At 37.7% G+C, this 24,067-nt stretch overlaps 1 protein-coding gene across 1 annotated transcript in view; it reads left to right on the plus strand.

The window, feature by feature from the left end:
- ERBB4 (erb-b2 receptor tyrosine kinase 4) overlaps positions 1–24,067 on the plus strand; it is a 687,762-nt gene that overhangs the window by 327,429 nt on the left and 336,266 nt on the right. Inside the window, exon 4 of the mRNA XM_082658716.1 lies at positions 18,787–18,852. Within this exon, the coding sequence (XP_082514842.1) occupies positions 18,787–18,852 (66 nt within the window). The remainder of the gene's footprint in view (positions 1–18,786; positions 18,853–24,067) is intronic.

The following is a 24,067-nucleotide window of genomic DNA, read 5'->3' on the forward strand; positions in this document are numbered from 1 at the left end:
TTGACAGTTTGATTAATATGTGTCTTGGCGTATTTCTCCTTGCATTTATCCTGTATGGGACTCTCTGTGCTTCCTGGACTTGATTAACTATTTCCTTTCCCCTATTAGGGAAGTTTTCAACTATAATCTCTTCAAATATTTTCTCAGTCCCTTTCTTTTTCTCTTCTTCTTCTGGAACCCCTATAATTCAAATGTTGGTGCATTTAATGTTGTCCCAGAGGTCTCTGAGACTGTCCTCAGTTCTTTTCATTCTTTTTTCTTTATTCTGCTCTGCAGTAGTTATTTCCACTATTTTATCTTCCAGGTCACTTATCCGTTCTTCTGCCTCAGTTATTCTGTTATTGATCCCATCTAGAGTAGTTTTCATTTCATTTATTGTGTTGTTCATCGTTGCTTGTTTCATCTTTAGTTCTTCTAGGTCCTTGTTAAATGTTTCTTGCATTTTGTCCATTCTATTTCCAAGATTTTGGATCATCTTTACTATCATTATTCTGAATTCTTTTTCGGGTAAACTGCCTATTTCCTCTTCATTTGTTAGGTCTGGTGGGTTTTTATCTTGCTCCTTCATCTGCTGTGTTTTTCTGTCTTCTCATTTTGCTTATCTTACTGTGTTTGGGATCTCCTTTTTGCAGGCTGCAGGTTCGTAGTTCCCATTGTTTTTGGTGTCTGTCCCCAGTGGCTAAGGTTAGTTCAGTGGGTTGTGTAGGCTTCCTGGTGGAGGGGACTAGTGCCTGTGTTCTGGTGGATGAGGCTGGATCTTGTCTTTCTTGGTGGGCAGGTCCACGTCTGGTGGTGTGTTTTGGGGTGTCTGTGGACTTATTATGATTTTAGGCAGCCTCTCTGCTAATGGGTGGGGTTGTGTTCCTGTCTTGCTAGTTGTTTGGCATAGGATGTCCAGCACTGTAGCTTGCTGGTCGTTGAGTGAAGCTGGGTGTTGGTGTTGAGATGGAGATCTCTGGGAGATTTTCGCCATTTGATATTATGTGGAGCTGGGAGGTCCCTTGTGGACCAGTGTCCTGAAGTTGGCTCTCCCACCTCAGAGGCACAGCACTGACTCCTGACTGCAGTACCAAGAGCCTTTCATCCACATGGCTCAGAATAAAAGGGAGGAAAAGTAGAAAGAAAGAATTAGTAGAAGAAGAAAGGAAGGAAGGAAGGAAGGAAGGAAGGAAGGAAGGAAGGAAGGAAGGAAGGAAGGAAGGAAGAAAGAAAGGAGGGAGGGAGGGAGGGAGAGAGGAAGGAAGGAAGGAGGGAAGGAAGGATAAAAAGAAAGAAGATAAAGTAAAATAAAATAAAGCCAGATAAAATATAATAAAGTTATTAAAATAAAAAATAATTATTAAGAAAGAAAAATAAAATGGACGGATAGAACCCTAGGAGAAATGGTGGAAGCAAAGCTATACAGACATAATCTCTCACAGAAGCATACTCTTACACACTCACAAAAAGAGAAGGGGAAAAAATCATAAATCTTGCTCTCAAAGTCCACCTCCTTAATTTGGGATGATTGGTTGTCTATGCATGTATTCCAGAGATGCAGGGTACATCAAGTTGATTGTGGAGCTTTAATCCGCTGCTTCTGAGGCTGCTGGGAGAGATTTCCCTTTCTCTTCTTTGTTCTCACAGCTCCCAGGGGCTCAGCTTTGGATTTGGCCCTGCCTCTGCGTGTAGGTCTCCGGACGGCGTCTGTTCTTTGCTCAGACAGGACGGGGTTAAAGGAGCCGCTGATTCATGGGCTCTGGCTCACCCAGGCCTGGGGGGAGGGAGGGGCACGGAGTGTGGGGCGGGCCTGCAGCATCAGAGGCCGGTGTGACGTTGCACTAGCCTGAGGCGCGCCGTGCGTTCTCCCTGGGAAGTTGGCCCTGGATCCCGGGACCCTGGCAGTGGCGGGCTGCACAGGCTCCCCGGAAGGGGGGTGTGGATAGTGACCTGTGCTCGCACACAGGCTTCTTGGTGGCGGCAGCAGCAGCCTTAGTGTCTCATGCCCGTCTCTGGGGTCCGCGCTTTTAGCCACGACTCGCGCCCGTCTCTGGAGCTCCTTTAAGCAGCGCTCTTAATCCCCTCTCTTCGCACACCAGGAAACAAAGAGGTAAGAAAAAGTCTCGTGCCTCTTCAGCAGGTCCAGACTTTTCCTTGGACTCCCTCCCGGCGAGCCATGGCGCACTAATCCCCTGCAGGCTGTGTTCACGCCGCCAACCCCAGTCCTCTCCCAGCGCTCCACCGAAGCCCAAGCCTCAACTCCCAGCCCCGCCCGCCCCGGTGGGTGAGCAGACAAGCCTCTCGGGCTGGTGAGTGCCGGTCGGCCTTGATCCTCTGTGCGGGAATCTCTCCGCTTTGCCCTCCGCACCCCTGTTGCTGTTCTCTCCGCCGCGGCACCGAAGCTTTCCCCCTCCACCACCCACAGTCTCCGCCTGCGAAGGGGCTTCCTAGTGTTTGGAAACCTTTCCTCCTTCACGGATCCCTCCCACTGGTGCAGGTCCCATCCCTACCCTTTTGTCTCTGTTTATTCTTTTTTCTTTTGCCCTACCCAGGTTCGTGGGGGTGGGGGTGGGGGTTTCTTGCCTTTTGGGAGGTCTGAGGTCTTCTGCCAGCGTTCAGTAGGTGTTCTGTAGGAGTTGTTCCACGTGTAGATGTATTTCTGGTGTATCTGTGGGGAGGAAGGTGATCTTCGCGTTTTACTCTTCCGCCATCTTCCCGGAAGCCCCCTAAAAGATTTTTAAAAGCAATAAAATGTTGGATAACCAACACTTCTTCATTTCTAAATTTTATTTAGTTGCATAATTTTAAATATCAAATATTTTATTGAAAAAATTTGCAGTGTATTTTTAGTGGAATAAATACACGTGTGAAGTTCCTTATGGTTGTATAACTGACAGGGATCTTCCTGTTTGAATCAGTAGAGAAAGATAAATTAATATGCAGTTTTGTAACGTTCTTATGAAATAATAAATTATTTCTACTAATCCACACAGTGGACCCAGACATTTTATCTGAGGGAGAAAAAAAAAAAATGAAACATTGTTTCATCGATAGTAACTTAATTTAGAGTAAGAATATATGTTACTTTAAAAATATTTGAATGGGGCTTCCCTGGTGGTGGAGTGGTTGAGAGTCCGCCTGCCGATGCAGGGGACGTGGGTTTGTGTCCCGGTCCCGGAAGATCCCACATGCCGCGGAGCGGCTGGGCCCGTGAGCCATGGCCACTGAGCCTGTGCGTCCGGAGCCTGTGCTCCGCAATGGGAGAGGCCACAACAGTGAGAGGCCCGCCGCAAAAAATATTTGAATGGATAATCGTAGGGAAAAATTAGATATTACTGTTCTTTCTCTCCCTTCTTTTCCTACCTTTTAAAAGCTTTTACCTAACCCTACTCCAGAGCAAAGCCCCCTGCATCGTCATTCTCTTTGCACAATTATTCTTCTGCTTCTTTGCCTCAGATGGTAGCCTAGTGACTGAGCTCAAGCTCTGGGTTTCTACATGAGTTTGAATCTTGACTCCAAGAGTTTCTTCTAACTGTAATTTCTTAACTGTCATTGCTTAGCTCCTTTATCCCGCATTTTTCTCACATGATAATTAACTGAGATAATAAATGAAAATTTTTAAAACAATGCCTGCCGCATAGTAAGTGCTCAATAAATGTTAGTTGTTGTTAACATTTTTAGTGTTTATAACTGAGATTTGCTCCTCTTATGAAGCACTGCTTATTCTGTATCCTATCCTAATGCTGGGGACTGTGAAAAGCCTTCTCTTAGCTCCCCATCACCATTTATAAGTAAATATGCCTCTGACTCTGTGGGGATGCAAAGTGGGTTGGGGAAGGACACCATTTTTAATGCTCTTCACATCCACTTGTAGTACCCCCTCCACCCTGCTCATTGAAGTCATCTGCTAAATACTGCTTGTTCCTCAGGTACCTCAAAGATTTTAGCAAGTGACCCCAAATCATCGTTTAACTCCATGCAAGCCATTCCCTAGGTGACTTTGAATCAATATGCATTTTTTTGCACCTTTAATAGATCTTTATTGGAGTATAATTGCTTCACAATACTGTGTTAGTCTCTGTTGTACACCAAAGTGAATCAGCCATATGCATACACATGTCCCCATATCCCCTCCCTCTTGAGCCTCCTTCCCATCCTCCCTGTCCCACCCCTCTAGGTCATCGCAAAGCACCGAGCTGATCTCCCTGTGCTATGCTGCTGCTTCCCAGTAGCTATCTGTTTTACATTCCGTCGTGTGTATATGTCAGTGCTACTCTCACTTCGCCCCATCTTAGGAAAAGACAAAAGGACAACCCTCAGAATGGGAGAAAATATTTGCAAATGAAACAACAGACAAAAGTTTAATCTCCAAAATATACAAACAGCTAATGGAGCTCAATATCAAAAAAACAAACAATCCAATTAAAAAATGGGTGGAAGACTTAAATAGACATTTCACCAAGGAAGACATACAGATGGGCAAGAGGCACATGAAAAGATGCTCAACATCACTCATTATTAGAGAAATGCAAATCAAAACTATAAGAGATATCACCTCACACCAGTCAGAATGGCCATTATCAAAAAATCTAGAAACAATAAATGCTGGAAAGGGTGTGATGAAAAGGGAGCCCTCCTGCACTGTTGGTGGGAATGTAAACTGATACAACCACTACACAAAACAATATGGAGTCTCCTTAAAAAACTAAAAATAGAACTACTCTATGACCCAGCAATCCCACTACTGGGCATATTCCCTGAGAAAACCATAATTCAATAAGTATGTGTTAATGATCTCATTCAACATCCTTGCCTACTGGTTTCTTGACCTCCTAAAATCCATTGAACTTACTCAGTATTTGCTCTAATCCTATCAAAACCAGGCCTTATTGGGACAAAGTTAAAGTTTGTCTTCCTATGTGTGTTTTAATCTATTTTGTGTGCTCTGTCCTCCTTTGTCCAACATGACTATTCTATTCTTGTATCTGTTAACAGAAATAAGAAACTTAATTATATTGGTTAAGGGTGTGTAATCTGGAACCTGTATTTCTGGGCTCTAATCCCAGGTCTGTCACTTACTGTATGATCTTGGGCAAGTTATTAAGCTTCTCAGAACTCAGCTTCCTCATCTGTAGTAATATTTTCCTTCTAAGGTTGTCATGAGAAATAAGTAGCTTAGAATGATGCCTGCTACATGATAAAGTTGCATTATATCTAAACTATGACTAACTCTTTAATATGCCAGCTGATGAGGACTTTGCAAAGGAAAACAATAGATATATATGCAGTAGTTTACAAATCATTTATATTTTTTTCTATGAATAATGGATCAGTTTCCAGATCTATCTAGTAGTACATCAACAAGAGACTCCACTGAAATATCTTGTTGATGGAATACTATTTTAAAAATATATTATAAATCCATTAATCTTGAGTTGTAGTTTTTGTGTGTGAACTTCAAAGGCAACTTAATGAAAACATTTTATGCCAAGACATTTTAGGTGCATTACTTACTGTAATGCCTTTTGGGTCACTTTCTTATAACCTTCATCAATTTTAAAATCACATTTTCATTCCGTAGGCTTACAGTGGCACTTTAGAAATGTGCCTCTTTGTTAATGCGGTTGTTTTGATTTTAAGTGTGAGGACTTGGGGGAGGAAAAAATATATGTGTATAAAAACAGCTAAGTCCTTTTGGCAGATGAAAGAATGGTAGGAACATAAGATGAGACTTCTGGCTATTATACCTCAAAGAGTTTGTTTAATATAGTGCCATGAATCTACCTAATCTTTTGCAATTTGTTACCTAGTTTTCTTTGTTATCTGTCTCAGTGATGTCTCATTTCCCCAACTGACTGCTGCAGGCTAGCAATCTGTAACAAAAACTCAGTCTCAATCTCAGATATAATAAAAAAAAAGGAGGCCACAAGATTAATGGCCCCAGCCATAATTATAAAGTCTCAAACCACAGATATTATAAGACCTTTCAAATTTTACTCAGGGTGGAAGAAGCTGGGTTATCACTATAGTGTGAAGATATTGGTCTCGTAGTAAAGAAAATGTTGGGTTATTTGATATGGGAAGCCTCCTCTGTTTTGAGTACTGTTAGGAACTGTGGACACGAAATGGTTTCTTCCCTTAAGGAGCTTGTAATAATTTCATCCATTTCAGTTTTCCCTTGATAATGCCTATTTCTTGTTAATTCATAGAGGAGACAGGTCTATTCTTGGAGTTGTCAAGTAGAAGCCAGATGAAAACAGGCTGCTCTTGGAGACCATGCCACACACAGATATTGGGAATTTTGTAATGTTCATGGTGATGTAGAACCAGTACATCGCTTCTCAAGTAATGACTACTCTGACAGGATATAAATGACAAATGTGGGAATATTTGAGGTCTTGCTTTCCCACCTGCTCAAACATTCCGTGTCTGCCAGCCTGATATTTCCAGCACACTGGACCAAACTGTCCCTCACACCTCCAGACACACACACACACACACACACACACACACACAAAGTCCTCCTAGAATGTTGCATTGCACACTTAGGATATAAGTGCATTAAAAAATGGGCAGAAAATCATTTAACCAGAGAGCTGGATGGGATAAAAACTATTTAGGGAGAATGGCTAAGTCAATCAATGCCATAATAATGATACAATGGGGGAGAGTAGAAAGATGAAAGTTTTGTGATGGGAAAAGGCATCGAGAGAGAGAGAGAGAGAGAGAGAACTTGAAAGATGGGGTTGTGGTGAATGAGACACTTCAGAGAGTGAGAGTTGAGAAAATATTTAGAATTGTGGCCATGGGCAATGCTTTGGATCCCTTTTAAAATACCCTTTGAGAGGAGTAAAGTTCTTTTATGTGAATTTTGGCTGTTGAACCATGCTTCTCAAATGTGAGACCACTCACAAACTGAACATGTGCGTGTTTATGGTTCCTCAGGGATCCATTAGAACCTCTGACTAGAGAACTCACAGATGAGGGTTAAGGGATACAGTAATCCAAAGTATTTTGCCACCATGGGTTTCTCTTTCTGTCACATACCTTGAAATAGTCTCTGTTCTCTTTCCCTTCCTTTATGCAACTAAACGAAATATTCAAGAGTGAAATATTCAGTAGCAGAGTGAAATTTCACTGCATTTGGATTATTAGTAACATTCCTGCTGAGACTATGACTTCTCAAACTTTGCTGAAGCATGCAGAGACCTCTGAAACCCACTGTCCCTGTCTGCCGAGCCTGTCAAAGTTCCTAAGATTTCACATCCTCCCTCTTTCCTATAGCTTGACTGTGGTACCTTAGTGATCATTTCAACTCTGCATAAATGCTTCTGTCTCCAGGTTACTTCATTTGTCTACCGTGTCACCTCTGCTGACTGTCTCCATCTCTTTGTCTCACTTTGTTTTTCTTTATGTTTTTATATACAGCGTTGTGAGGGAGGGAAAACGGAACTAACATTGATTGAAGCTTATGATGTGCCAGGCACTTTGCATATGCCATTCCACTTAATCACTCCTAACATATATAGTAAGTATTATCATCTGTATTTTATAAATGAGGAAAGTCAGCTCTTAGGTACAGTTTGTTGCCTAAGGTCCCACTAATTGTAAATAACTAAAACTGAATGCAGATAAAAGTGATATCAAAGCTTATGTTTTCTGCATTTACTAGCATATATATGAACTCTTAGAGCAGTAAATGACAAAATTGTAAATTGGTTGTGTATGAAAGAGCATTTTTAAATAATAGTCTTTTTAAATATTTTATCTTCTCTCAACCAGGGGTATAATTTCCTATTACAATTATAACTGCCAATTGCTAAAATGTGTTTATATTTAATTGACACTTATTTTAGCCCCATTTCTAGTTGAACCTTAATTTAAAAAATAATAGAAGCAAAGTAAATGTCAGTTAGAAATTTAAAAATGGGCAGGAACAAAAACTTTTGACAAGCAAATATGCTACGTATAAAAAGTTCTGACATGCTGTAAAGGGAGTAGTCTCTTTTTCCATTTAAAGGCTGCTTTCTCTTTTCTTACCTATAAAATGGAACAAATAATAGTATTTATAATGTTATTGTGTAAATTAAATGAGATACTATGTGGAAAGCCCTTAGTCTACTAGTTAGAACATAGAAAGTGCTCAATAAATGGTAGATGATGTGGTAAGTTTGATGATGTTGCTGATGATGATGTCTAGATTGAATTATGCAACATAGTGTAAGCCTCCATGTATAAGATGAACACTTAAAAAAAAAAAATAGAGAAGTTAACTAACCTGACTAAGGAATGACACAGTAACAGAGTGAGAATTGAAATTCTTACCTGTCCCATGCCAGATAGACTCCGTGTTATGTGTATATCTGTCTGTTGATATTCACATGAAATACTGATTTAAAACCATAAATGCAGGAATTTTACACTGATTCTTTTAAATTTCTTGCTGTTACTTTTGACTTATTTTGCCTACCAAGTGCTTTTAAAATCTGAACCGTTATCCTGTGTATGAGCAAGCACTGCTTCGTCCAGATTTGTGTCATTTTCAAAAATGGTAAGCATATTTCATTGTTTTATCCAACTCAGTGATTAAAAGGTCAAATATGATAGATATGTACAGAGGCCTTTGACACACCACTAGAACCAGTAGATCAATCTAAGCCTTCCAGGACATCAGTCTTTTTTTTTTTTTTGTGGTACGCGGGCCTCTCACCGTTGTGGCCTCTCCCGTTGTGGAGCACAGGCTCCGGACGCGCAGGCTCAGCAGCCATGGCTCACGGGCCCAGCCGCTCCGCAGCAGGCAGGCAGACTCCCAACCACTGCTCCACCAGGGAAGCCCCATCAATCCTTTTCTCAAATGTTCTGATACATGTGCCAGTCATCTACAGATCCAAACGTCTGTTCCAGATTCCATCAATGTTTTCCAGGAGTATATAAAGAAAGACATAGTCAAGTTCCTTCTGATTTCCAAATTGTCCCTCCATGACCTTTAAATCTTTAAAATATGACATGAAATTAGTGATATTTTCTTAATGTGTATTTTCATTTAAAAAATATATGTTGATCTCCTGCATCTCCTAAGTATTCCATAAAGCAAAAAAGTTAATTGAATTTTAGTTTGTCTGTATGATGGGAGGTAAATCCACCCAAAAAATAATGACATTTATTTAACATCACTTGAAACTGTACAGGATAAAATATAGAGTGAAAATAGAACGTTACAAAACTATATAGATTATTATATTAACTTCAAAACAATTATATATACTTCAACAAAATGAAAAACATCAAAGTGCAAAGTTTATGCATGATATTTATTTTCTTCTTTTACACTTTTCATTTTATAGCACTTTAATTTGAACATGTGTTAGAAATAAAATCTAGCAAATCCATCTGAAATATTTAATGCAAATAGTGTGGGTAAGAGAAGACCTCACTGAGAAGTGGCATCTAAGAAAAGCAAGAAAGCAGGTGAACCATCTGACTGCAAGCTATCAGAGAAAGAGAGGTCCAGGGAAGTAAAACAGAAGGGACCCTAAGTGGGTCATGCACCTAGTTTATGTCCTAGAAACAGCAGGAGTGAGAGTGAGAGGAGTGAGCCAGGAGGTAAGGTTATGGAGGCAAGAAGGAGAGAACCAAGTATTCTAGTGTCTTGAAGACCATTGTAATGGACTTTGACTATTAGTCTGAGAGAGACAGGAAGTTATTGGGATTTGAGCTAGTCTAAGAACATCACACTGGCTAATATATTGAGAAGAGACTGTAAAGGATCCAGAGTGGAAACTAGGACACAAGTTAGGAGGTTATTTCATTAATCCAAGCAAGAGATGACAGTGGCTTAGTGGTGGAGGTGGTGGGAAATTACTGGACACCAGGTATATTTTGAAGTTAGGGTCAACTGGATATGCTAATGAATTTGGATCTAGGATGTGAGAGAAAAAGGGTTGCTGAGAATGACTTCAAACTGTCTAACATGAGCCACTGGAAGGATTGTGCTGCCATTGACTGAGACGGAGAAGGCTTTACAGTGATAATTTTTTTGGTGGGGTGGGAAGATCAGGGATTAATTTTTGGACATGTAAATATTTAAAGGCCTGCTAATCATACAGATATTGATATTTCATAGACAGTTCGAAGTATAAACCTGTTTGCACATGGTCTGGGCTGGACATATAAATTTTGGAGAGTATCAGCCTATTAGGGTATTTGAGTTAATATACATAAAATTCTTAGAATGTTCCTGAAAGGGCTACCACCACATAAGGCTGAACAGGCTGTACACTGCAGACCTTCAAGGGAGTATCATCTAGATAGACTACACTCTGAAGTATGCTCTTGGCTGTTTTTGGTGGCCCTGGCTGGTTCATCATAAGTGCTCATAAATCTACCTATTCTTATCACTGTAGTTGGTTGCAGACAGCAGACAGGTCTTAATATGTTAAGTCTGCTGGTAAGGTTCCCCAGTCTGTTCATACCTCTTATTTATATGTTTTAGAAATACATTTGACATTGTTCGGAGATAATTATGTTCCTCAGCGGGTGGAATTCCTATATTCTACTCTGTGCTCACAGCTATGAACAGTGATAATTAATGCTTTCTAATTGCTTGATTTGAAAGAAATGTTTGACAGTATCAAATATGAAATCTTCCAGTTTTTCAGGAAAAAAAATAATTTCTTTCTTATAATTTGAGTCAAATCGTTTTGCTGATAGTTTGACTTTTACAAAAGTATTTGGCCCCTTTGCTATTCTCTTTGAAGTTTGTCTCTGTTAGCTTTCAGGAGTTTGAAGGTATGCTGGGAGAAGTATAGAAGGTATGGAATAGTAATATAGACAGCATTATATCAGATCTTTATATTCAATGAGAAATACAATTCCTTTAGTATGTTAATGTCATTTCTATCAGTCACTCTTATGATCACATGAGGCTGTAGATGTAAGCAATAAGTAACAATTTTAAGTTTTAAATTGGTTATCATCAAATTTCTTTTTGACACTGAAATTTGTATAGATCTCGCTGTTCTCCTTGAATCTATAGGTAGAAACATCGAAACTCAGCATGTTAATAGAGTACCTGTTTACCCTTATATATGATTTAAGAGGTTTTGAAAATGGCACTCTTTTATTTAATTAATTTATTATTTTATTTTATTTTATTTTTTGCTGGGTTGAGTCTTCAGTGCTGTGCGTGGGCTTTCTCTAGTTGCGGCGAGCGGGGGCTACTCTTCGTTGCAGTGCATGGGCTTCTCATTGCAGTGGCTTCTCTTGCTGCGGAGCATGGCTCTAGGCACGCGGACTTCAGTAGTTGTGGCATGTGGCTTGTGGGCTCTAGAGCACAGGCTCAGTAGTTGCGGCACATGGGCTTAGTTGCTCTGCGGCATGTGGAATCTTCCTGGACCAGGGATCGAACCCGTGTCCCTACATTGGCAGGTGGATTTTTAACCACTGCACCACCAGGGAAGTCCGAAAAATGGCACTCTTATAGGTTTTGTATCTGGGGTTTCTGCTATTATCATATCTACTCTAGATTGATTTGTGTTTACAGAAGGCCTCAGAAGAAATGAAAATTTACTCAGTAGGCTCAGTACTTTCAAACTTTTGCACAATTCTGTGTGCCACATTAACTGTTAGTCTATCAGCTATTTCTCTATAATCCTATCTGAAGTGGTACTGGGCTTGGAGCTACTGTGTGCTCTGGCAGTCACAGATTAGTCCTAGGCTGCTGAGCCTTTGAGGAAAGGGTGGATAGAAGTGCTGCAGACTAAACTTGATATATTTGATCAAAATTAATCTTGATCACATGATCATATATGCTCCTCTCAATCCTTTGGCTTTAGATTTCTTGAAATGAATAACAATGAGGTTGATATTACTTATTTCTTTTTCAATACAGTGATTAGTAAAACATTTTAAACAACTAATTCCTGATTTAATTTACTGCTAGATGAAAAATTCCACATATATATATATTTTTAATTTTTAAATTCGTCTTTCTAGTTAGTGAAAATACCTGCCCATCTTTTTTCTGAACAGCAAAATGTATAACAGTAAAGTTTCCATTCAATAATTCACTTTCAAATCATAGATAATATAGGAAGATTGATTAAGACTAGAAGAAAATGTAAGCTCAATTTACAGGACAAAAGTGTGAGGATGAATAAACACATAACAATGAGAACTGTCAGGTAAGAATAAGGGAAGTTTAACATCTGATAAAAAAAAAAACAATTCCACCTTACATTAATATTATTAACCCTACTAGTATATCATTTGCTGGAATCATGTTGTGACTTTACTATCATATGGGTGATTCATAATAATTTAAAATTGAAAATAAAAACTATGTATTTTCTAGGACTCCTGGGGGAAAAGAAAATGCAAGTTGATGGAAATATATTCACAAGTTAGAGTAAATACTGAGAAATGAGAGACTGTTAGATTTTTATACTGTTTAATTCTGTACGTTTGGTCAACAAGCATCTGATCAGATCTAATTGTCACAAAATATGGCCATAATGTTAATAGAGTTTGGAATTATATGCCAAACCGTTATTTTTTTTTATATATGCTTTGTTGTCTTGGAAACATTATCATTAGAATCCCTGGGATTGCTTTTTATAAATATGGATTCCTATACCTCATTGCAGACTATAAAATCAGCATTTTGCACAAGGTACTCAAGTGTCAACACTGACTTTTAGGAAGCATACCCTGACACCCTCTTCTACCTTGCAGGTCAAACCACATCAATTCAAAGCTCAAAAACCTTGACCTACACCATAATACCTGTACAGAGTAAACACCAACCAAGACTTTCAAGACACTTTGTAAGCTCATACTTCAACAGCTGTTTCTGTGCAAACTGCTCAAGGGACCATAAAGTATTCATTATGGTCCCAAAGAGTTGTGCTCATCCGTGCCTCTGTGTTGTTGCTTAGGTTAATCTTTCAGCCTGGAACTTTTCTTCCCTCCCCTTCTCTACGGGGCAAACAAGATATCCAAGCCCATTTGAAATGCCCATCCCCTTTGGAGAGCATTTTTTTTTTTTAATCTTTTTTCTCTACTTTATGCATACCTATGTTTTGATTATTATAATTATTTGCCTATATTTTTGCCTATTTCCTGGTCCTTGAAAGCTCCTCGAGGGCAGGACACTGACTTATTCATCTTTTATTGTCTGGCCAAGAACAGGAGCTGGTTTAGTGTAGACTTTCAAAAATGTTCCACTTCCCTTTTTTAAAATTCATGGTCATAAAAAAGATACTGTTCTCTCACTCTTCCCCAGTAAATGTAGTGTTAAGAGGTCAAGAATGCCAGCTTTTAAAAGAATTGAAAGAAGAATCCAGGGATGTAACTTCATCACCTTTAACTAGAGGCAGTTTGAGGATATAATCATTTATGGTTGTCAGTAACTTTATATTTTGTAACTCTTCAACTGTCCTGGCATATTACTTGCAGAAAGCAGTACAGAGGTACATATTAAATCCCATCTCTGCTGTCAGGTAGTTCCAAATAAAAGCAAAACTTCCAGCATGATTTTATGACTCTTAAAATTATCAAAGTGGCTCAGGGACTCTAGCTCCTTAAAAAAAAATACAAGAGCTACATTTTTAGTAACATCTGCTGGACAAGCATAAAAGATGAACTTAGCTATGTTTGCTAACTTCTATGATGAATAATGCATTGTCAGAGGCGATTGCCTGTGAATTGAAATAATGCAATATAATGCATATAATGCAATAATCAGCGCTTATTTTTTAAAATTAGCTGTTAAGGTGACAAATATTTGTTTAAATTTTTGTTTTATTCTATAGTTAAGATCTTCAATTGGGTCAGATTGACAGGAGGTAGAAATATTAATTTAAATAACTATGCTATCACTAAGCTGAATGGAAATGTCAGATTCTTATTTTTAAGTGGTGTATTTTCTCAAATAGTTTTAAAAGAATTATCACAATAAATAATGAAAAAAATGATGTAGTAGATTGAAACATGGAAATAAGCAGATTTGGACAGCATTGGCAAAGTCTCAGTTCCCCAAAATGTTTCTCCCATTTACATAGGCTAGTATCTGACTAATTCCTCTTTTTCCTGTCCTCATTTTAAAAAACACTCTACTAGAGAAGTAGGTTATAAAGCTAAGTGACACTAAAAATTATTTACATATACAGTCTCTTTTCCCTGTGAAATCAGGCCTCCTGAGGTACTGCATACCCGAGAACCGAGGCCCGGAAGAAAGTTCCCAGTAAGATATCTGTTGAGCCATAGTTAAAATATTTCCCTTCCTGTTAGGAGACGCACAAGGGACCTTCAGAGGCCATGTTTATCCTCTCCACTGAAATGCTCTGGGTAGATCTCATTTTAGATGTCACATAGATAAATCACATATAAGGAATACAGTAGACTTTGGAGCTACCAGGCATTAAATTGGAAACAGTCCAGCTCAACGTGGCTTTGTCCAACTCTTCCTTCCTGAGCTAGGGGACTGTTGAAAATTCAGATTTATCACCTTCTTTCATTAAACACATGGAGGGTGAACATTATATATAGAGTAGTCAAAACCTTTTCCCTTCAGAATAATGCTGAATTAATTCTGAATTCTCTTAGAATAGTAACCATGTCTGTTTCAGCTTAACTCCGATCTGTAACATAGTTCCTGATACACAGATACAGATGGTACTCAAGAAATACTTATGGATAGATGGATGGAAGGAAAGTAAGAAAGAAAGTTTGTAGATTTTTTTTTTCCAATTCGAGATTAATAATTACTAAGGAAACGCTTTTGTGCAGCAGAAATGTTGGGAACAAAACACTAAAACCAGATTTTTAAAAATATTAAACATTGTAGCCCATTAAAACTACACTATTCAGGGCTTCCCTGGTGGCACGGTTGTTGAGAGTCTGCCTGCCGATGCAGGGGACATGGGTTCGTGCCCCGGTCCGGGAAGATCCCACGTGCCGCGGAGCGGCTGGGCCCGTGAGCCATGGCCGCTGAGTCTGCTCGTCCGGAGCCTGTGCTCCACAACGGGAGAGGCCACAACAGTGAGAGTCCCGTGTACCAACAAAAAAACAAAAAGCAAAAAAAACTACACTATTCAATTGTCTGCAAGAATCAAACCAAGGTTGCAGGTGTGAAAGTGTGAAAAATGCATTAATTCAGAAATACATCGTTGTAGGCAGAGATCTTGGTCAGATACTTTGACATTTAGTTAATTGCAACAATTCAGTGAAAATAGTGTTAGCCCAAGTGCCGTGTATCACACAGTTTTGAAGACCAAAACTGAACTGAGTGCCTGAGCAGATTCCAAAACCCTCAAAGCCCTAGAGACAGTGAAATGAAGGGCAGGCCAGGAGGAGCAGCCATTAACTGAGGCACATTCAATTCACGGTCCTCCAGCACACTTGTCATGACAGAACTCTGAAGTGTGTGGGCCAAGCAATCACCTCCTTTTGGTTTTCAAAAGGGGTGGAGGGAATATAAGTCTGAGTAAAATCCCAGAGAAGAAACAGTTGTCGGCTTCCTGTTATAGACGTAATTGATATTTCTACTTTTATATAAATGAAAAATGGAAACTAACAAATGAAATCTCTTCACAGCATTTAGACAAGGTTAAATTATTTAAGCGTTCTGTGTTTGTGCGGACACTATTTAACTTGTGCCCAACTAGGTGGGTCTCGCTATGATACTTTGGCAAGAATTGTAAACAAAATTTCTAGTAATATTTCTTTTTCTATTAGATATGAGAGTAGGTCTTGAGATGGTAAATTGAAACTGCAAGAATAAGAAGGTAAAAAAAAATATGTAATCCAATTAAAGGGAATCATTGAAGTTTTAAAATGTCTAATGTTACTCAGCATTTTTTATTAACAGCTACAGATAGTTGTTTGGCAACCATAAATAAAGCTTAATATTTTATTAGGCCCAAACCCAATTAGAGAAGTCATAGATTAAATGGTAGATCGTCCTCTGCTTCAGATATCTTCAATTAACAGACTACTTAATGGGTCGATTTAAAGGATTTTAACACACCTAAAGAAACACATTAACATTAGCTACTTTCTCATAAAAAGTTTGTATTCAGAAAAAGTTTGCACTGCTTTCCATTTTGTCTCACAGTCCTTTCTAATTTCCTCTGGTATAAATCAATTTAGATTTATTAGCTTTATACAAAAGAACTCCGGTAGGTTTTTAATAATAATTATCATTATCACTGATTAAAGTTATATTGTTCAAGCCAGATGGAGTCCTTTTCCTGTCAGCTAGAATGAGCTTGCATTATGTAGTTATAATGTGTTTGGATCTAAATAAACAGATGGCAGAGTGACAGGATATTATACGCTTGTGATGTCAGCCTCAGTGCTTCACAAACAGAATTGCTTTAAATAAACCCCATTGAGGCCAGGATCTAGATGCTTTTAAGAAGGTGGCTGGGACTGAGCTTAAGTGTTATATTAACTTGGAAATAGTACTGTTCACTTGCAGAAGAGTAGACCAGTAGGATGGTCTGAGGTTTAGCCTGAGAAAGGGTGTCTGCTGAATCTGTCCCTTAACTGTGAAAGCATTTAACATACTAGGTTCATTCAGTCAGTCTCAGAAGGAGAGACTAAGACAAACAACAAAAAAAAGCTGCCCAAGTTGTAAGAACTTCCAAGAGGAAGAGTTAAAAACTGGGTCAAGGGGGGCTTCCCTGGTGGCGCAGTGGTTGGGGGTCCGCCTGCTGATGCAGGGGACATGGGTTCGTACCCCAGTCCGGGAAGATCCCACATGCCGCAGAGCGGCTGGGCCCGTGAGCCATGGTCGCTGAGCCTGTGCGTCCGGAGCCTGTGCTCCACAACGGGAGAGGCCACAACAGTACCGAAAAAAAAAAAAAAAAAAACTGGGTCAAGGAAAGATGGAAACTTTTGATATAACCTTATTCCATAATTTTTACAGTGAAGTTAACTATTTTAAAATAAACAACTTGAATAGGCATGTACTCGTTCACAATTTATATTAGAAAATTAACAGACAAGGTTTAATAAGAACTTTGTTATAGAAAACTTTAGTCTTTGATAGATTTTCATGTCCACTTTTCCCTAAAAATGAGCCCATTCCATATCCTTGTACTCACAAAAATTTGGAGTAAGCCTATGAAATTCAGCTGCAAACTTCAAAGAAAGTCATTAAACATTATTTCTTCTAGCTAATATTCTTTTGTTGAGATTGTAGGGAATTTCTCTGTGGGACAACTGTATTTGCTGAGGCAAATACCCATAGTAGCATCATCGTTAAAAGGAAAATGAGACTATAGGAAATAAAGGCTGATATTTGATAATGAAGGTAGTATCAATAAAATTTTTAGAAGAGGATATAAAATAATTGAAATTAAGATTCCTAAAAAATTAGATGTTTTAAATGCTTGAAATACTTATATAAAGATGTTGGTTTGCAAATTAGCCCCTGTACCTAAAGGACAAGGAGAGACAGAAGAAAGAGGCAGCCCACTCCAGATTAGTAGGCGACAGGTTTAATAAGCAAGGGAACTTATTTATGAGATTTGTCTTGGGCAACAGCAACGTGAGTAGATCTCAGCATCCACCTGCCAGAGTCTTAAAAGTTTGTGTAGGGGTCCTAACTAAATTCAGTCACTTATTCAGTCCAGATGGTCTCAGCAACACCTTACTCTCTCCAGGCTATGTCCTTGAAACAGCTGCTAGCATGGGATTAGTTGGAGTGACGTATATTTCAAGGACAAGGGAGGGGGTGAGAAGCCTCTGATTGCCTGGGTTCAGCTCACAGGTCAACTGGCAGTCACAACCTCTTAATGACCTCCTCCTCAGGAATATAGCTAATATTATGTCATAACTATAAATGGAATATAACCTTTAAAAATTGTGAATCATTGTGATGTACACCTGAAACTTATTAATATTGTACATCAAGTATACTTCAATAAAGAAATTTTTAAAAAGACAGTGCAAACTTACGGTTACCCAAGGGGAAAGAGGGGGAGGGATAAATTAGGAGTTTGGGATTAAAATATACATACTACTGTATATAAAATAGATATCCAACAAGGACCTACTGTATAGTGCAGGGAACTATACTCAATATCTTGTAACAACCTATAATGGAAGAGAATGTAAAAAAAGAAAATATATATATATATATATATATATATATATACACACAGACACATACATACATATGTATATATATACATATATTTGTATAACTGAATCTCTTTGCTGTATACCTGAAACTAACATTGTCAATCAACTATATTTCAATAAAAAATTTTAAAAAGACACAATACACCTTTGACAAAAAAAGATAATCTAAATTATATATAAAACCTTTTTTTTCTGACGGTTTATCATGTTTGTAATATATTCTTGTTTTCATAGACTTCAATTTCTTTTTTAACTATTGATTTAATCCTTAACATCTGTTGGTATCAGTAAGCCCTGAACTTTTGAAATTATATCAAGTAGGATATAGATCAATAGAATAAAAGTATTCAATAGTTGAAGTGAAACTTATTTCATGTAAATATTTACTTCTGACTATGTAGGAACATTTACAGATTCTGTATTTCCTTTTCTTATAAAATGAGATGAGAGGATTTTGAATATCAAGAGATTGTATTTCTGCTTCACATGTATTTGACATTCAGATTTTGCTACTTAAATGGGCATTTTATGAGCTATGTTTCAACTCTAGTGTGAATTAAAAATCCTCATAAAGGGGCAAGAATGTTTCCTTTGAGGTCTTAACTCCTAGTCAGAGTGAAAGATTATAATACACATGTGCTTTCTGCTGTTCTACAGGTGGACGTTGCCATAAGTCCTGCACTGGCCGATGCTGGGGACCCACAGAAAATCATTGCCAGACTTGTAAGTGTTCAACAGTGAAAAGATATAGCCTTGAAATTGTCAAGTAATTTTAATAACTGATGCTTTTCACACTTCTGGTTATCAGAAACATGAAAATGAGCTTTTGCCTCCTTGTGGTAGATTGATTCTATCTAAGTAAACTGCCTAATCTCAAAGCTTTCAAATTAAATGTAATATGTAGTTGCTTCCTATATTTCTTTGTGGATTCTGGATTAATGATAGCAACACAAATGTGTTGCTATTAACCATGACTTCAGAGTCTGTACATCAGAGGAAGTAGGAAAACCAAATGTACACAAAATGATAATTAACTGAATTTCAGGTTAACTGAATATCTCAGTACTTTTCCCAAATAGTTATATCACTATTCATTCACTGGAGAAAGAAAAAAGAAAGGAAGAGTGTACTCTGTACCCACTGTGTTCCAGGTAGAGAGATATAAACTATGTAAATTATAAATATAGATTCACTATTAAATCACAAAATGTATCTCACCCTTAGTGTATATTGTTTCTTGTATTAGTCATTAAAATAAGTATGAGGGATGATAATCACTGCTAAGACATTTAAAAACAAAGTATACTGAACATAAAGACAAATATCTAATGTTTTCAGCATTCTTAAAGTCATCTGATACTTAAATCAGCACTGAACTTTCACTAATCTTATGGATAAATGTTTTCTTTAAAAAGGAAATACAAAATGGTCTATATAAATGGTAAAGACTTTTCTTCCTGCTATAATAACAGCTGAAATAATAAATGGAAAACAGTGTGGAGGCTATTTGAAATGTATTTCTTTTTTTAGCATAGAAGACATAGAAAATATTAAAAATTTGAACATACAAATATTAGATATTGTGGACATCTGTTATACTGTTGGATTAAAGTATAGACTTAAATTAACTTATTTAATAGAAACAATGTTTTATGGCAACAATGTTTTGACAAGAATTTTAAGCAGGATTCTAAAGTAAGATTAGATTACTGTGTGAAGCGCATTCACTATGATATTGGAGAAAATGTGTATTAATGAGAAGCAGAAATAACCAGTTCTTCATGACACAGAAGGATAAATCAGCCATGCAGAGGCAAAGGAGAATTGCAGAGAGAGAGTAACAGTTTTTGACAGTTTTTACTTTCTGGTTCTCTGGTCTTCCTGAGAAGAAGTTCTCTGGTTCTCTTGTCTTCCTGAGGTCCCTGGTTCTTCCTGAGCTCCCTTGTCCCTGATTCTCTGGTCTTCCTGAGGTCCAAATGCATTTTTTTTTTTGTTAGGAACCTTAAGAAACACAATGTTCTAGTACATTGAAATTACTTTTGCTACTTGCCACCAAGTGGGGGTGGGAGGAAGTCTTGACTAAGAAAGTCATCAAGCCATAGCTCATGCTATCAAATCATCAGCCATGCAGTCATTAAATTCACCTAATTTTCCAGTGTAGAAATTAAACTTACTATAATAACATAAAATTGGCTTAATGGTCACCATGCCTATTCCACAGAGTCTAAATTCAGTAAACATTTACTTGTATCTGCTATGTGCAAATCCAAATTTTAGAGTAGTATTCATTTGCATGGATCTTTATGGTTTATAAAACATTTCCATTTTAAAATTTATTTTCACAATATTCCTGTTAGTTTACGAGGACAGTTTTCATTAGCCTCATTTCACAATTGGGGAAATGTAAGCTGAGGAAATGATTGTGGGAGCTGTTAAATTTACACAGCTGATACCTGGGATTTTAACTTAAGTGTCCTGAATCTAAGGATAGTACTGTTTCCTGTATACAATATTGCACAGCAGTTTAGTGGGCAAGGCCACTGGATTTATAATCAGCCAGATGATACAAATCTCAGCTGTTTCCACTTTCTATCATGAGAAAGTGATTTAATTTTTCTAAACCTCAGTTACCATATCTATAAAATGGAGATATTACACTTACCTCAAGGGCTGCTATTTTGTAATCAAATTCAATACAATAATGTGGTTGAAATGCTTAAAAATGTTTTGGCATATACTAAGGGCCTAATAAATAATAGCTAATGTTATAATAAGATAAAGTAGATACTCCTAGAAAACTTAATCCTACTTAAAACAATGAATGAATGTGGAAGCAAAACTCCTGCAGGCCAGTTCCACCTGTGAAGGCTAGTGACATAGATGGCTGGGGAATAAAAAAGCAAAAACCCTGGAGTGAAGTGGAGGCTGCTTGCCCTTGACATTTGCTCCTGTTCTCTCTCTCCTTGTTTGAGACACTTGAAAGGTAAATTACATATCCATATTTAAAAAGTCCAACATCCAGGGGCACATTGTATTTTGGAAGTACTCAAAGATGTACTTATTGTAAGACCTGAATTTTAGAAATATGATCAGAAATTTTGAGAATTAGACCTCATGAGAGATTCCATAGAGATATTAGACCTCCAGAGAGTCCATGGAGATGTAACATCCATGATTGAACATTTTTCCAAAGAAATGTAAAATTTCCAGGCTTCCTTTACATTGCCGATAGCCCTTCTGTTAGTTAAAATATATTACCCTTAGGCCCACTTCAGATGCACTTATCTCTGAACCCTGATTGAACTTTTTAAAAATCAGAAAACAGTCTGGGCAAGTTTTTGAAAATATTCTGCTTTTTTTGTTGACTGACCATACAAAAGTACATCTTAGGATCTGAAAGACATGATCTTATATCATTACTTACAAATGATGTCTTTCCGTATGACTGAAATAAGTTCACTTCACTGAGGGCTTCTCTGGAGGTATTCAACATCATGATTTGCCAAGTATTTCCTTATTTTTATGGATAATTACTCTTGGAGATTTTGCATATATTAGGGAAGAAAGGTAAAATATTTAGAAGCGCCACACCTTAGCTAAGGAAACTGACATTAAGAATATATTTCATTCACCACATTATATCAATGCTGACATCCTCCCACAGGTGTTTCCTCCTAAAAAAGCAAGTATGCCAGGAATGACCCTCTGTGTCACTAAACGGTGAGGAGTCACCATAAAGACAAATGCTTCAGGTTCTAGGAGAACAAGTGCATGATAATGAATGACTTGCTAGGGTAAAATGAAGCAAAGAGTGATGATCAGAATGAAAACATCTCTGAACAGAGATATGGGAAAGGAAAAATGCTGGTGACAACGATGGTAAGCTTGAGAGCAGGTCTGTAGGGGTCAGAAGTTTTAAAAAGAAGAAATGAGGAAGAAGTTTTGTGTTTTGTTTTTAATAGATTTCATGAAATGGAAAGAGAGCATGAATAAATTGATAGCTTACTATTGCAGGGGAACAAAATTTGACACCCTAATATGTGTCTCTTTGGCATGAGGATTAATTTAAGTTGATTATTTTTAAGGCCTGAAAGACTCAGAAGGAACCTTCCCCCTAACTGCCTAAAAGAGTGTAGTTAGAGGACCTGTTCCAGGGAGGGAACTATCACCACGGGTAACTATAGTGTGAACTAGATGTGGTAGATGAGGGGGAACTTAGCAAAGGCTGTTTGTTAATATTCCTCTCTGAGTCCCAGTGTCTTTGCATAGCCCCGCAAACATTTGTGTACCAAACCTTTGCTTTTCTCTCTCCATGTCAGTTGGCTTCCTCCCCTTTGAAGTCCCAAACACCTTTGCCCAACATCCTCTTTTGTCTTTAGCTGAAGATGGTAGTTAAGGTGAGAGTTTCAGCCATTTTGGCGAGTTATTCAGTTTTGTTGGATTTCTCCAGTGTATACAGGTTATTCAACTTTTGTTTGATTTTCTCCTTTTAATCTGATTCATGTCAATATCATTCGTAGGCCAGCCAGAAGAATCTAGAAGGGTAGAGGAAAATTTTTCTTCCCAATGCTATGGTCAACAGTTCACCATGCATAACTATAAAAACTTTATAAATTTTTAGTAAAATTTGGTAACATGTTGCAGCTTCTTCTGTGTACTGGTTGCTACAGTTAGCTTTGATTGCATGTTGAATAATGTAAGTGTATCATTTTCCTCTATAGCATTTCATAATGTTCAGACTGTAAACTCTGGAGCCAGCAGCTATTTTTAAAAAGTTTTTTTCTAAAATGATCCAAAAATTAAAATGTTTTTCTAAACAAACTCCTAAAAAAAGAAAAAAAACCAAACTTAGACAACCTAAAGAATTTTATAAATATTAAAGCAAGTTCATTGTGCTGGTAGAATCTAGCCAGCTGTTCCCTTCTTACTGTTTTACTCATGAGTCTGATTTTCTAAAATAACTTAAATTCATTCTTTTTAAATCCTTTTTGATGTTAGATCATCATGACCCTATAAACCTAACAGAAATATTTCTCACATAGTTGCAAAAGGTCATAATAGAACTTATGAAGGAATTCTGTGGGCCTGCATTATACATGGAGCCGTGACTCAAACTTGAAAGTGCTTTTAAGCTCAGTTAAATCGTGTCCGCATTGCTCCACAGCACAGCTTAAGTAAATTGATTCAGTGGATTAATGTACTCATGTCAGGGGAGACAAACCTATCTGCTGTGTGAAGTCTGAAGCTTATAGTAGTATTATTTAGCAGGCTTACTGGTAAGAATGACAACTCTCTCTATGCATAAGAACTGAGTCCTAAGGTTTGAGCTCATAGGTTTAGGTGTGAGAGAGACTAAGCTTTAAGAAATAAATAATAATGATTAGAGGAAAGAAGTTATCTCTGTCCCTGCAAGATATATGAAGCACACATCTCAGATAAAATAGATGCTGCATATCCTTTTTTATCTTTAAGCACAATATCAGGCCAGCTTTCTCCAGCCTCCTATTATCATCCTGGGTAGTTGTTTCATTTTACACGTTCCTTTTGTCATCTCAGTTAGGAACTGCATTTTAGAGGATGAGGGGAGCTTGTATCAAAATATTACAGTTTGATTCCCCCAACCTTACACATTGTGTATTAAAGTAGTTATAATTGTCTTTAACTGCTGGTTGTATAACTACAATTTTCTCAGCTGATTACCACTCAATCTATTCTTCAGTCTTCTAGTTGCTTTATAAGTAACATTTCTTGCTTAGAAACTAATTGAAAAATAAAGTGCACTTGACAATAGTTTAAAAAATTGTTTGTCTCTTAAATCAAAGTGTCACACCAAAAAAGATAAATTAATGAGGAAATGCATGTTTCAATTACTGGAGTAAACAGATGTCTTCTGACCACTGAAATGTTCATTAAATTGATTGAAGCTAAGGCATTATTT

The sequence above is a fragment of the Grampus griseus genome (assembly GCF_964374135.1).
Source record: "Grampus griseus genome assembly, chromosome: 7".
Taxonomy (NCBI): Eukaryota; Metazoa; Chordata; class Mammalia; order Artiodactyla; family Delphinidae; genus Grampus; species Grampus griseus.